Consider the following 14,527-nt stretch of genomic DNA (forward strand, 5'->3'; position numbering starts at 1 on the left):
AAAAGCATTTTGCTACAGCTAGTGCGCGTACCTATTGCGGTCTTGCCACTCCTCTCGAAGCCTCCCACCATGTTCCCAACCACTCGATGGTCCGGCCTCCTTTGGAGATTGCGGTTTCTTACCTTTGCTCATCTTACGCCTGCTGCTACTGCCTTCAGACGAGTTGGTGGGAACAGGACCGCACAACATGTCCACGAGTGCAGTAACCCGCTCATCGGCTAGCCGGGAAGGCGTGAAGGGTAGGGTGAACATTGGGCGAGGCCATATGAGTTCACCGGCCCAATCGTTGGGCAATTCAGCCCGGCACAAGGGACATGCTAGCTCGGAGCACCAGCTGCTGCATGCGTCGCAGAGATGTGTGAAATACCATTGGAGGAGACACAGTGCGCAGAACGAGTGACCACAGCTTGCAGGACTCAGGCTGTATGGGCACGCCCTACAACTTGTGTTGTTAACCGAGCAACCCGACTAATGGTTTACGGAAGGCGTACACAACATCATAACATCTGTGTATGCGTCAGTATATCGAAGCGGACTGAGATCACAAATACGTACAATGCACATTGCCACAGCGCCTCAAGCTCAGCTATGATCTCCTCGTTGCGACCAATCTTCACAGCGAGGGCCAAGTCCGTGACCGCCTCTTCCCTCTTTCGTAATTCCAACCGTTGTTCCTCCATGACCGCAGTCTGCTCCTTGCCTTCTGCTTCTCGCTTTTGGGATGCCTGCTCTCTTTCCTGAACAGCAGTCTCGCGTTCGTCGAGTTCACGTTGCATGCGCCTGACTGTCTCCTCAAACGCTTGCCGATCGCGCTCCAGATCGCCCGTTGCTTGCTGCAGAGCTCGCCCAGCATATTCGTCGCCAAGGCTCGCAGTGTTATCTGCTTCGTGGGTAGCAGCAGCAACTGTTCGCCGCTTCGATACCGACAAATCTGCGTCTGCCGCATCTGAACCTTCGGCGTAGTCTCATTAATAACATTTAGAGTAGTGATGGAGATGGAGCTGCTCACCTTGCCCCCGTGTTCGGGCTGACTGGCGTGAAGAACGCCCATCGCGTTCCTGCAGAGGACGTCGCGATGCATGCGATCTAGTTGTTTGCACCGTGGTATGACTTGACCGGCGTTGGTGCATAGATCGCGTCTGCATGGGACGCATAGATCGCGTCTGCATGCTGTAAAGAGATGAGATCCGGAGGACAAGAGAGAAAGAGGAAGATCAGAGGCTCAGACTGGAGGTGAGGGACGAGGCATGACAAATCGCACTGCATAAGGAAAGCTTCAGCTTCAACTCCGGACCTATTAGTCCTATCAACTAAAATCTAACAACGCTTGGGCGGATTACGGTCCGTAGACGGAAGAGAGACGGTCAGACTAGCGCCGGTAGTTCGTGTAGCATTGATCCTTCAACAAAGCGGGAAAGCGGAGAAAGCGAGCGGGGAGCAAACCAGCAGCGACGACGGCGCCGAATGGATGGGAATGAATGAACTTTGGAGGTCTCGACGGTACAAATCAGTCCGAGGAGAGTGGGAGCGCAGTAGCGAGCATCTATACACGTACATATGACCAGTCACGGTGGCCAGAGATTGGGTTGTGTGATACTTTTTCGGAAAGGTTTGTACAGAACAAGCCATAGGGTTGCATACATAGGGTATACATATAATCGTTCTTAGGGTAAGCCTGTGATTTGCAAGTTACGCTCCCACATAGTCTGCTCACCGCAACGAAGCCTGCGACTCGGAGTTAGCTCCCTCTCCAGGTATTCACACCAGCGTGACTGCAGAAGCTCCTCCGTAACTTGTGTAGCATCTTTGTCGATGATGTAAGGGAGCGCCGTGATGAAATGCTGTTCGCCGTAGCAGACTTCAAGTACCAACATCACCACTCCGTGACAATCTCGCAGCATCACGTCAGTCTGAACCCTTGCGAGCCCGAACCGCATCGTCAAGGCGTGAACAGTTGACTGCACACCATCAGCGTTTGAATATCGAACGTCCGCTGGCATGACGTACCGAAGCCGGAATTCTTTTGCACGAGAACCTCGCAGACTCACGCGTTGGGTAGAGGGGCCAGTGCGCTGTCCCGGTTCCTCACGGAGAAGGTGTACCAAAGGGGAGACTTCACTCCGAGCATAAGCCATGTCGGCGCGGAGGACTCGGGCACCATTCAGGCCTGTCTGGATGGGCAGATCGCTGTACGTACGTACTTCATTTGTGTTTGGGCAATGGCCCGACGCCGCATCAAAAGCGCACTCTAGTTAATGCTCGTGATTGAACAAAGCTACGACGTGTAACGCGGAACAATCCTCGCTGTGGTTGGATACATAGCAGGTCACCGGTCACCGCCCATCAGCACGACCGGCTGAACTTCGAACCTACTTTCGCCCATGACTCGACCCTGTGCACGACAACCTGCACACGCCGCTCGTCGCCATGGCTTGCTCGCTCGGCGAGCGCATCTGCTCTGCTATGGTCACGAAGTCAGCATTTACCAGTCCGGCTCGATCGGAAACTCAGCTCGCCGGTGGCTCCATGCAGCCCTCGGTTTTGAACCTCGCACGATAGCTCGTCGGTGCAATAACAGCGATCAGCTCGTCATCGCCTTTCTGGAGCGCATCCTGCGCGGCGTCCACGGGCGCGAGCGTGCCGCCGTTACTTGATATGGATGGGATCTACACGCGGACGTTCGGGCCCATGCTCGATGGCTCGGGCGCGTGGTATCTGCGCGTCGACCGGGTAAGATCTGTGAACGTTCCTCGTTGGCAGACGGGCCGGAAGGGTGCTTTTCGGGACGGGTAGGGGCCCGCCTCGTACGTCGTGGTGAGTTGACTCTGATGCGCCCTCCGCGCAGGCCGAGAGACGACGGAGCAAAGATGTGCTATCCGGCCCTGCGTCTCTCAGCTAGACGGTTCGCGCAGTGCGCCTCCTCCTCATGCCGCCCAGGGGAATGCTATCAGGACAGGGAGCATCGTACAGGATGCGCAGACAGCCTTCCATGTGGCACGCCCCTCGTCGCGTCTAGCCCTGGAGAATAGTCCTCGTCTCCTCGCCGTTCATGCAAGCGAGTACTGGTGGTACGTCTCGCCGCCAGGCCTCTTATCTCCTCGAGTAACATCCATCGGCGAATCGCCCTCAGCCCGCTCGTCGATGAGACCATCCCCCGCGCCACGGCGATGAACAAGGTAAGTTTAGTCGCGGTGTTTCCGGTGCAGACGACCCGTCATTTGTTGAACTGAAGGTTGCCGTGGGACGGCGCGGGGAAGATGCAAGGCAGGGGGCTGTGGTGGATGGCGAGCGCAGATTTAGAGGGCCGGAACGGTGCTGCGCGAACTTGACGGCGGGGTCGGTGCGTGCAGATCCGCAGGCGGCAGAGCGACATCGTCCAGGTCGCACCCCTCGTGCTCTCAATGGACCACATTCCGTGTCACAGCCGCCATGAGAAGCGGGGCAAACTACACCTGTTTCCAAAACAATAGGCCCCTCATTAAAAATGCGTACACGGGTGGAGACCTCACAGCTTGCTCATTTCGGCGGCCTCCGAAACGCGACGAGACTGTGTGGATGCGTTGGATGGGGACGAGCGATGCAATGACACTCGTAATCAACGTCTACATCTACAACCCGTCGTACCTCGAGCATGGCGATGAAGGAAAGACGTCCAAGGAAATAGATATGGTATGTGCTACACATCGCCCTCAGACTGTCGCGGCTGCCAACCCTGACAGGCGGAGTCTGAGGTCGTTGGGAGCAAGTGACGTATTCTTGCGAGGTAATACACGGTCCTTTGTCTTGTGTGCGTGTCAGCCCTTGTGTTTGCGAACGTCGCAGGCACATCACTCGCGACTCTCACCCGCAACGCCTAGACCCGCAGTTACGTACGCTATCTTCACTCCCTTGATCATTGCCTAGCGTCCGAACGCTGCTACACAGGATCTCAGGTGCGTGCTGTTTACTGCAGTGGATACGGGCTAGCATATGACTAGCTGCAGAATACCCCTAGTACTGGTGCAGCACTTGCCGGCGACTCCGTCATTGGTTGCCCTGAAACGCCTGTACGCATATGAATAACGGACGTCAATAACAAGTTGACGTGCTAACGCTTCGTGAGCTCAAATCCGCATAGACATGTCTCGTCATTCAGCGAAAGGAAATAGGTCATGGGTATACGTATGGAGAGGCCTAACGTATCTGGATTATTTCGTGAGTGCTGTCTGCACTGACCATCTCCGCCAACGTCCGGCGGGTCGATTGTCTGAATCATGATCACGAACTTTACGATCAGAGCCCAGATCGACACCCGAGATCGACGGACAATGGAAGGCAGTACATAAAAGGCTCGTCGCGGGATCGCACGCTCGTCCTTTCGCTGTGTCCTGATTCATTACCTCGATCCTACTCTCTAGGCCCATATGGACTTGTCAGGCGACAGGGTGATCCTCACTCAAGATGTCCTTGACCCTCTCAACTTACCTGGAAACAATGGCTTCTATCTTGAGGTCATTGCTTATGTTGTGAGTGGCACCGTCCAATGCACTTTGAGCAGACCGACCTCATGAACAGTGCAGTGTCGCACTAAAGTAGGCGACAAGGTCATCGACACCTTGACGCGAACGGACCCAACAAATGAGTTCAGCGTGCACCCGTTTCAAGGCTCCAGCTCGGATTTCAGTGGCGACACGAGCGATGAAGTGCCGGAAACCAGAAACGATGAAAGTGGCAGCGGCGCAGTCGGTGTCGACGAGAGCACTCAAGAAGGTGGAGGAAATCAGTGTCCCAACACTGACATCAACGACACCACGGCCGCGACGGACTCGGACGGTGACGAAGGGCGCAACAGCGATGACCCAATGTGGCAGCTGCTAGATCCGGCTGTTGTTTGTACGTATTTTACTTGCCTCCCTGTGGTTGATTGATTGACGAGCTACTCAGGCTACTTACTCGACCACCCCGAGGAGTTCGAAGGAGCCGACGAAGTTTATGTTGTGATAGTTCCATACATCGTAAGGCCCCAAGATCTGTATTCGAGCTATGCTCATTTCCCTTCAGGTTCTAGGCTACATAAGCATTCGCTTCTTGGTCCGAAAGGATGTCCAGGGTGCTACAAGGTCATTCCTGACAACCCCTCCGCTCGCCTTCCTCACACCCACGGGCGGGATAGGTAAGTCGTGATCATAACTTAAGGGTCTGTGAATGTGTACAATTGACTCCCGCAATCTCTTTTGCAGCTGCTCGCTCTGTTTCGCGCCCAATGCCGGCCGCCTAGGTTTCAGAACGTCATGGGGCGTGCATTTCTCTAACACTGTCTGTCTCCACTTCGCTCTTGGTGTCTATATGTGTCCTCATCCCAATAGTATCGCGCCTGAGTCCACCTGTCTACCCTCTACATGCTAATGCAATGGTTGTTCGATGGTCTGACCCCGTGAGATGGCGCTGTACATAAGGGCTTCACTGGTGGGTTGTTGAAGAGATCGGGTAAGCGCGCCGCTGCGGGGCCTGATACCGGCGAGAGCGCGTCAGTCGGGTCGCTCGCTGTCAATCATCGCCACTCTGCCTTGTCGTCCCCAGTGACGATCACTGTCTCCCTACGCCCGTGCAAGCCCGTACTAGCACCGATGATCTACAAGTACCAAGCCTGGACATGAACCTAGTTGCCTGAGTCCACTCTCCCACCCGGTGCCGCCGCGGCCGCGTAGGACAGACCCGCGGGTGTCCCAAGGTGTGCCCGCAACCGTACCCGCCCCGGGTACAGACCGGCCGCAGTGGATACGGGTTTTGCGCGGGTTGTACGGGTGTGCGTGTCGGGATGGCGAGCTGCGGGCGAGTCACGCGGGTGAATGAGTGAGTGAGCGATAGAAGTGCACACGGAATTCTCCTGTCAAGAATCAGTCGCGGTGCAGATAGTCCTGGACGAAGTCCTTCCTGTATTATAAATGGGAGTGCTGATCACGTTCCCCTTCGTGATTGCAGGAGTCGGAGTAGAGACCCTGCGGGCACCTCCGAAATGTGGCAGCGCAAGTATAGACCGTTGCAGACCGGGCGGCACGCCCGTCTTCGCCATCTTCCCCCCCCCTTGGCCACATCGGATTGGGCGACGACGGCGCAGTATGTAGGCCATCCCCGTGCTCTGTGCTGATCCGGAGCTTGTGAGGATCGAGCAGCGACGGCGTCGCAGACCACTCCCCATACCCATTCTCCGAGACAGTGCACAGTTTGTCCGTCGACACGGATGACGTCGTCGACTGCGAGTCCGAGAGCGCAACCATCTCAGAGTGATGCGGAGAGACTGCAACTGGGGAGCGCGGTAGGGGAGGTAGCTGGACGTTTCCAAACGTGACCGCCCGAGCGTCGAACTGTCATGTTTGCCCCCATGCTATGCGCCATCCTCATCCCCGCGCTTTGGCATACCGGTCGTTGACAGATTACGCCGACATGGACTCGCGTGAGGGCGCCGCGGACGACGCGTTGGACATGCGCGTGAGCGGGTGCCAACGGGGATACGTCAGCGGACCTCCATTCGATGTCGTTCCGTACTGTACATGGTCACTGCTCGTCGCCGGCCGACATGACGGCGCCTTCTTGTCGGGACCAGGGGTTATCGGGGACCATTTGCTCGTCGGTGGTGAGCTACGGGTCGCAGACTGCGATCGACGCTGCTATCGGTTGGCGGAGCTGCTCTGAGGTCTTGGTCGCTGCGGTATGAATCCGAGCGGTAATACGGTATCCTGTTAGATGTGTTCGGGTTTTGAGGAGCGGGATCCTTGGGGGAAGGTCGACGAGCGGACAGGCGGCATCCCAGCGCGGTCTTCTGAAGATGTCGTGAGTAGAGTACATCCGGTGTATAGGACGGTCGCTCCTGTAGGATAGCCAGAGGGATCACGAATGCATCCGGCCGCTCCCAGACAGTCTCTCCATGCTTTGTGTGATAGTAGTATTGCAGTCTGCTGGCCTCGTCGATCATTTCCCACCACCCTGCCTCAGGGTTGGCAGGTAACCTGCCTTAAGATCGACGGCAGCGTCGAATACATCGCAGCGACGACTTACAAAGAGTTTCCGATCGGAGGATCCGAACCAACCTCTTCAGTCCCAGGGCACGCGTAGAAGGACACCTGGGTCTGCATCCAACGTCGGCCTGGCATGCATTGACAACTCTGACTTAGGACGCACCTGCGGATTGTATACCGTTGCCCAAAAGTTTGCTCCCCATTCCTCTCCTGCCGCTGCGCTTCCCCCGACACTGCGGCCCGCCAGATAGCGACTTACTCCGGTGGTGGGTCGCCCGTACAGATGGACGTCGAGTGCAGATGGTATGCCATAGTCGACCGAGGCGCGTCCTCCGATGTTTTCGGCGGGTGCTGACGCTGCCTGAGCATGTTCGGTGATGTTCACGTTTTGACTTCTGGTAGGTCTGTCCCCGGCCGTGCTTGCAGACATCCAGAGCTGCCGCGACTGTGCGACTCGGGACACACGCGGGTTATAGTTTGGAAACCTTCCGTGTCCGAGCCAGTCAACGCGTTGACCAGCAAGGAGATGCGAGTGATATTTAGCGCAGAGGCAATGAGCGCAGAAGGAGCGGCAGGTGGAATTAACTTTATTCAAAGGATGTGAGACGTCTGAGTAGTCTTCAACTCCGACCCAGCAGACATTGGCAGGCGCTCCGAGTCCAGCGCTTGCGGCGGCCGCAGGAGGAGGGACCTGGAGGGACATAGAAATGAGACCCGGACCCGTACCCGGTGTTCCCGACCCGTGCAGGCACTACCGGCGGCGTCTGCCCAAACATATTGCCTCTGGTTCAAGAGGCGGCAGGAATTAAATTTCCGTACACAAGGCCGGGTTTTTCCGAAACTTCAATATCTGGACCCCCCCACCCTACCACCCCCTGTATATTATTATTTTTCGGCGGTCCTGTCTCCAGACCACCCCCCACCCTCGTTCAATCAGTGAAAAAAGTGCCTTTATATTGCTGAAAAATCTACAAGCCACGTAGAGTATGTGAACACTGCTCTATGACATCCGCACCTTCTTCGACGCCGTGTGAGTGGCTTAGTGAGAGTGCAGGCGGAGACGTGGACACACAGATATGCAGGTACACATACGACCGAGTTGGCAGACAATGAAGCAGAGTGGTGATCAGGCAGGCGGGTAGTCGGCAGGCGGGTGGCATTGTAGGTGCCAGACGGGCGAGCATGCAGGCGAACGAGCCGGGAGATTCATTTGCAGCTAGATGGGCGAGTGTGCGGGCAGAAAAGCGGGCGTGCGCGCGAGTAAGCGAGTGCACAAACGCACGGTCAACTATTCGTACGGGTGTGTGCCTCCAAGCTGTTCAGCACAAGGATACGTAAGCAAGGGTATGGGCGAGCGGGCGAACGTGCAGGAGAGCATGTGGATTGGCGGGCAGGCATTTGAGCGGGCGAGTGGACGCGCACGAGGGCAGACAGACGAAATTTCGGGTTGACGGTCACTAGCTACCAGTTGTGCCAGATGGCAGACACATACCGAGGCAAACGAGAATCCGGAAGAGGGCATGCTGAGTAGGTGCAGACGAAAAAGTATGGGTGAGAAGGACCAGAGGCTCGGGGGATAGATAGAGGACAAACCGAATAGCGAGCTCAAATGCGCCGTTCCGGTTACGCTGCTACACACCAAACTCGCTTGATGAACTATCCAGACTGTAAAGTGCACTAGGTCGCAGACGGACGGCGAGGGACATACCTTTGAATCGCTACCTGCCGCGCACACAACACTTACTGAAAATACGTGTGTCGCCTTCTTGAGCATGCCGCGCCCGATAAACGAGCCCGAAAACCTCACACATCCTTGTTTGCGTGCTCGTGTTTGGAGTTGTCGCACAACGGTACGTCGAGAACACTGTTACAGTGTTAGCACGCGCAAGGGCCCGGGGTGAACGTTCGAGTCTTTAGCTGAAAACGTCTTCCCGTGAAAGGAAACAGTAGATAGCGGTAAAAGTCGCTATCGTCCAGTCGAGGAGGAGCAGTGGAAAAGACGGCGACCTAGTAGTAGTACGCGACGAGAGCGCACTGTTGCTTCCGCCGCAGACGCACCCGCCACAAGCTCAGCCACACACTTGAGGTTACAGTTCCGCCTGCGATCCACTACGCACATTTAGACTGCGATTGAAAATACCGACCTCGAAAAGTAGACTAGCCAATGGGCCACGTGCAAAAAGGGTTGTCTGCGTGTGACAGGAAGCTAATTTACAACTAATCCGACACTATCGACGGTCTACTTCGACCGAGTTGGGGAGGGTATGACGGTTTTTTCGAACTTCTGGTATAAAATTTCGGAATCGCCCATCCAAGGGTCGACCACCCTCCCCACCCCGGGGCCTTGTGTACCCGATCTGCCGATCCGCCGCCTCTTGCTCTGGTTGCCCGCTAATAATGCCCGTGAGATGTCCAAATGTAGTGCCGCCGACGCCCATGCTGACGGCGACCGTATCTGCACAGATATCGAACGCTCATGCACAATCCTGCAGGATGCGCCCCACCGGACGACGCTGCACAGCCTGTGCTTGTCAAACCGGGTGCCAGTGAGTCCTTGACCGTCAGTTCGAATTCCCTGTATCCCTGTCTCCTCGTCGTCGTCGTCGCCGCCCCCGCGAGCCGACTCTTGTTCACTGTCTGCTGATTTCCGCCTCGGAGACTGTCGAACACTGGGAACGATGCCCAATGGGCAAACACTGAGCGAACAGCCTGGTGAGTGCAGTGTCATAAAGCTCGCTATTGGCCCTACGCGTACGCGATCTGCGCGTATGCTACGTCAGTTGATCGCTCCGGGCACTCCAACCGTGTACAGGAGAGACCTCGGCCACCGGATACTCGTAAAAATGAAACGCATGCCTGATAGCACCGGATTGACATCCCAAATTCAACAGAACAGTGAGTCGTGGTTTTGATTTGATCGGAGGAGAGCTTAGCTGGTCTCCGGCAGACAGACTATCAGAGACACGACCGTAGACTCTGGCCGTTGCACGACCGACCGTCGTGACTGTCATATCTGTGGCGGTATCGGCTCACTTACCGCGTGCCGGTCACGAGTCGCGTACCTGCTCTACTAAGTATAAAAACCCACACCGCGGCGGAGACAACAACAAACCACGGAAACATTCCAGCGGAACTTACACTCTACGCGTTTCACAGCTTCTACCAAGTCATGACTACCGGCGCCGTCGAAGAGCCATACACCGCTGAGGAGCCGTTGTCCGCTGAGGAGCCGTTGTCCGCTGAGGAGCCGTCGACCGCTGAAGCTGAAGAGTCGTCGATCGTCGAAGAGCCGTCGACCGCGGAAGAGCCGTCGATCGCTGAAGAGCCGAACAACACACCTTCGAGGCCCATCTCGCCATTGTGCTCGGCGACGCCTGCGGTCGGACTACGAGATCTCGAAGAAACGGTCGCCCTCCGTCGTGCGCCACTGCAGTCGGTGGCACCTGTGGTCGGACTACACGAAGACACCGTCACTCTGGATCGTGAGCAGATACGGCAGGCTCTGTTCTCTGGTGCCTCAGTCATTGTTTCCTACATGGTAGATGTTCTACGCATCGCTTTTCGGTGGCTCAAGAGGCCGTTGGGCGTCCTCACCTTTGTCGTGCTCCTGGTGATGATAAGTTGCCACGTCGCTGGGAAGCTCAGCGACATGCTTTCCCCCGTCTGTCTGCTTCCGGGCATCTCATCAAGCATGGTCTGTGCTCGTTATGCACCGAACATACTCGGCGTGGGGAAGACATCAAGGTTAGCGGGGGTCGGCAAGGTCGTCGAACTGCACAGCCACTTCGAGGCAATCATGGATGCCAATCGATACACGAATGGAATCAGCCTAAAACTCAAGCAGTCGGAGGTTGCGACGCGCGACTTGGTTACGCTCGTACGCGCCAGTGACCTGAGGAGCCGCGATATCCTCGCAGAAGCCCTGATGGAGTTGGTGAAGGACGCAAAGAAGGCAGGCGAAGGGCTGTACAGGCTCAGCGCGAAGATTGACGGCGCGGTAGATCGGTGAGCCGTAGATCCATCCGTCGTACAATGCCTTGCTAATTGTACACTTCAGCATCGTGGCCGTGAACGACCACGCCATGCTCACAATTGAAGCCGCGACAGTCAAGGAGGGCTTGCTGCCGTGGCTCGCGACGACTCTCATGCCCCATCTTGCCACCGGCGCGAGCACTGTCGTCCGCTCGTATGCCAATGTAATGGAGACGCTGGTACACGAGACCCAGCGCATGCTCTCCATGGCAACTACCAGCGCCGCAGACCTTGAGCAACTCCAGGGACACCTCCTGACAATACATGAAGTCTGCTTGCGAGAGGGAATCTTCGGTGGAAACCGTTATGCGCGCCAGACGAACGAGGCGCATCTTGCGCTCCTCAAGGAAGCCCTCGCCCATGTAATCGCAACGCGAGATGCGTTACAAATGCTGGTCGCAGATGTGGAGGAGCTGCGGGACCGCTCGGCCGCACCTGGCATTGTAGGTGAACGCGTGCCGGTGGAGGCGTTGGTTCGGAGCGTCAGTTATGGCATTGAACGGCTGAAGGAGGGGCGCCGGGCGACAAACAGTGCGTATTGACGAGCAAACTATTGGCTGCTGCGGGCGATCGTTTGGCAATCAAGAGTGATTGAGTACTGTGAGTAGTCTATGATACGTCCCGCATCTGCATATGTCTAAATCAGTACTCGCGTGCTATGTTTCGTACTGTTTATACCATGACGGTTCACTGACGGACACACGTCCGAGTCTGCGTCATGGTGTAATTAACGTCGTCTGCCATCGCACCTAGAAGCATGTCCGTGCTTGCTTACGATTGGCAGTCAAGTTCTGCGCTCAGGCCTCGGGGTCGGAAGGTCGACGGCATCCGTACATCTTGGCTCGTTGCGTCGGATCTTCGTGTAGAAGAATGAACGGGCGAGCAACTGCGGACAAACGTGCGCTCGCACAAGCAGGATATGTATTTCTTTGCGAAGGAGGTACAGCTGTCTAGTAAGTGTTTGGTCAGTTGTTGGAGATGGATATCGCTAACGGCTTGGCGTTCACTCGCCTGGTCTAGGCCTGTTCAGTCTGAGTTGTCGAGCGACACTCGGCTCGCGGTCGCAGACCCGGGGGGGGGGTTCCCTGAGGCTGGAATACCCGCCATCGGCGACAACGACCGGGCTATCGAACTCCCACTCGACGCGTCCTCACTGGATCGCCAGACAGACCTAGTGATGTCTGGTTGAGCGGGGTGGAAAGCTCGACAACCCGAGACTCTTCTGTGTCGAGTGAATCATACCTGGTGCGAGCCCTCCGTCAGCTAAGCCTGTTTGTACATTGCTCCTGCCAGCACCCCGTGAGCGCAGAACTTACCTGGCTAGCCGCACAGTCTTCAAACATCGGGTGGAACAGTACTGGCGCCGCCGTTGGTTCCGCGCCCAGGATCGTCGCGCAGCGGCCGCGGACTCAGCCTGTGGCGCCCTCTCCCTTGCATCGCCGCGTTGCACTATATCCGATCGCGCCAGGTAGTGCGAGCCACTATACGACACAGTTGCACGAGCAATTGGTGCGGTTCGTGAACTTTGAAGCTGGTCGAGCGCACCGGACTTGCCGTCACTGGAGCCTTGACAGCGACGTCGACATATCAGGATACCGGTGAATCTGAGCAGTGTTGCGACTCCTAAGCGAGTTACTATACTATACCAACAGTAGCAGTGGTGTGGACTCCGTACCGAAATTCGAGAATATGATGCAGGAGCGCTAGCCTGGGGACCACACGTGATGGACTCAGACACGTTCAGGCGACGACCGCATTCACGCTCGTCGCTCATGTCGCCCGACACTCGAGTCTCCTTTTCCTCCTCCTGAGCGCTGTCGCACTTTCCGACCCGGCTTCTGTCATGGCCCCGCACGACCGAGAAGGCACTCGGTACTGAAGAGGTCGTGGGTGGCCAGCCTGTGCTCGCCCCCTTTCACGTTCTCTGCTGCGACTCCGCGCGGTATGTGTTCCCGCGCATGGCGACAGATACAGTATCGTCTCATCGGACCCCTCAGCTACCAGGCCCACTCCCATACAGGTCGCTCCGCGGCAGATGGCTCATCGAGGGCTCGTCTTATGTTCTCTTCTTCGACACCGGGAGCGAACACTCTCGCCTGAACGACTGGAAGGGCGGTAGGAGAGGTGCGTTCCCTGTCTGCTAGTCACCGTGCTCGTCTTAGCTCAACCTACGCTGCAGTACCTGATGCCTCAGCCCGACGTCGCCGCCATCCGTCAGTCGACACCGTCGTCGTCCGTCAGTCGACACCGTCGTCGTCCGTCTGCTCGACACCGCAGCTGTCCGTCTGCTCGGCACCGCAGCCGTCGCGCACTTCAACGAATGGCAAGCCGGTATCGCCAGCCCGCTCCGCCGCGGATGTGACATTAACGTCGCTACCCTCATCACGACTCCCTCGACGCCGCTCGGCTGCTATCTCTGTGCCGTCAGCGTCGACTTCTGCAACAACCTACAGTCCTTTGACGTCGACCACGAGGTCAGCGAGTGCGGTATCTACCACAGGCGCATCATCAAACGCATCGCCGCACACTACACCGACGTCCCACGACTGGCATGTCGCCGCGTACGAAGTATGGAGCCGCCGCCTCGCGTTCGAGAGGCTCCGATCCGCTACGAACATTCAAGCGTGCCTAAGGCAATGGAGCCGGTGGTTCCGCTCTGCGCACGCCAGGAGGTCGGTACTCGGCGTGTCCAGATTGGCCAGCCAGCCGATGGTACCCGCGAACGGGGAGTGGCGGCGGTTGCGAGTGGGTCCTCATTTGCGCACCACTCAGTACCTCGCGGGGCAGAGGCAGGGACGTCAATGAGTTCCAAGACGAAACACGCTTAAGGTATCCGACAGCAAGAGTTTCGTTACCTCTCATGAAGTGACGATCACTCGCCCGTAATGTTCGGCCTGCTGCGGGCTTTCGCGTGGGCATTTCCTCACCGCCGCTCCTGCGTCTCGTGTCTGAACCAGCATCACAGCGTCTGCGTCGCCGATCTCCATGTGTTTCCCGGACGAGCTGACTACATGTATGGGAAGCGTCACAAACCTACGTTTACAGTCGTCCGACTCGCGAAGGCGTGCTCCGCGAAGAGCGCCGCAGCCGTGTCAGAGCACCCATCCGTCGAGGCCAAGATGTCCGCTATCGCCCGCCGTCGCAACTATATCGATGCGCGCGAAGGATCCGTCATCGTGTCGAAGTGGGGATTTGATCGTCTGGTAAGCCGCCATCGACCTCACAGGTCACTCACTGATGAGATGGACCGTAGTTACTTTGGTGGGGAAGAGCTGGAACCGCTCAGGACTCCCTGGATAATGTGTCTTCTACCGCGTCAGAGTAAGACTGGGCGTTCTGCGGTGAGTCTCACGTCGTAAGTAACGACTCGCCGCTGACTATGTGTCCGCGCTCATCAGGCCTCCGCCTCCGAATCTCCGGCCTCCAGCATCACCTCCGACTGAGAAACCCGGTTGACAGAGCTCGTCAAGACGTACATGCTCGTCGGTAGCATTGAGGTG

General features: G+C 57.0%; 6 protein-coding genes across 6 annotated transcripts; 2 read left to right on the forward strand and 4 right to left on the reverse strand.

Annotated features, from left to right (window-relative positions):
• Window positions 1-18: 18 nt before the first annotated feature.
• On the reverse strand, window positions 19-435 carry B0H18DRAFT_878767 (uncharacterized protein; the record flags this gene model as incomplete). Its single annotated transcript, XM_048040648.1, has 1 exon — window positions 19-435. A coding segment is annotated over one exon (417 nt), but the record flags the coding sequence as incomplete, so codon positions are not given.
• A 16-nt stretch (window positions 436-451) lies between these two features.
• Window positions 452-1,051, reverse strand: B0H18DRAFT_1120435 (uncharacterized protein; the record flags this gene model as incomplete). The annotated part of the gene is made up of 3 exons (XM_048034117.1): window positions 452-506; window positions 556-914; window positions 1,010-1,051. The coding sequence occupies 3 exons, from the start codon at window positions 1,049-1,051 to the stop codon at window positions 452-454; spliced, it is 456 nt and encodes a 151-aa protein (XP_047891887.1).
• Window positions 1,052-3,582: 2,531 nt separating this feature from the next.
• B0H18DRAFT_1120436 (uncharacterized protein) lies at window positions 3,583-5,257 on the forward strand (the record flags this gene model as incomplete). The annotated part of the gene is made up of 6 exons (XM_048034118.1): window positions 3,583-3,669; window positions 4,398-4,505; window positions 4,560-4,872; window positions 4,924-4,994; window positions 5,041-5,152; window positions 5,220-5,257. The coding sequence occupies 6 exons, from the start codon at window positions 3,583-3,585 to the stop codon at window positions 5,255-5,257; spliced, it is 729 nt and encodes a 242-aa protein (XP_047891888.1).
• A 1,590-nt stretch (window positions 5,258-6,847) lies between these two features.
• On the reverse strand, window positions 6,848-7,239 carry B0H18DRAFT_858325 (uncharacterized protein; the record flags this gene model as incomplete). Its single annotated transcript, XM_048039681.1, has 3 exons — window positions 6,848-6,986; window positions 7,036-7,106; window positions 7,159-7,239. Coding segments are annotated over 3 exons (291 nt in total), but the record flags the coding sequence as incomplete, so codon positions are not given.
• Window positions 7,240-8,189: 950 nt separating this feature from the next.
• On the reverse strand, window positions 8,190-8,563 carry B0H18DRAFT_1015291 (uncharacterized protein). Its single transcript, XM_048029201.1, has one exon. It carries the CDS (start codon window positions 8,515-8,517, stop codon window positions 8,284-8,286), a length of 234 nt encoding a protein of 77 aa, XP_047891890.1. The 5' UTR covers window positions 8,518-8,563; the 3' UTR covers window positions 8,190-8,283.
• A 1,907-nt stretch (window positions 8,564-10,470) lies between these two features.
• Window positions 10,471-11,545, forward strand: B0H18DRAFT_864068 (uncharacterized protein; the record flags this gene model as incomplete). The annotated part of the gene is made up of 2 exons (XM_048039745.1): window positions 10,471-11,000; window positions 11,053-11,545. Coding segments are annotated over 2 exons (1,023 nt in total), but the record flags the coding sequence as incomplete, so codon positions are not given.
• Window positions 11,546-14,527: the final 2,982 nt, after the last annotated feature.

Source organism: Fomitopsis serialis, assembly GCF_022376445.1.
Source record: "Fomitopsis serialis strain Sig1Antser10 chromosome Unknown B0H18scaffold_47, whole genome shotgun sequence".
In the NCBI taxonomy this organism is placed as follows: domain Eukaryota; kingdom Fungi; phylum Basidiomycota; class Agaricomycetes; order Polyporales; family Fomitopsidaceae; genus Fomitopsis; species Fomitopsis serialis.

Excerpts from the sequence above, each read along its gene's own strand:
- B0H18DRAFT_1015291 (XM_048029201.1), bottom strand. The coding sequence starts at position 8,517 with ATGCCCTCTTCCGGATTCTCGTTTGCCTCGGTATGTGTCTGCCATCTG.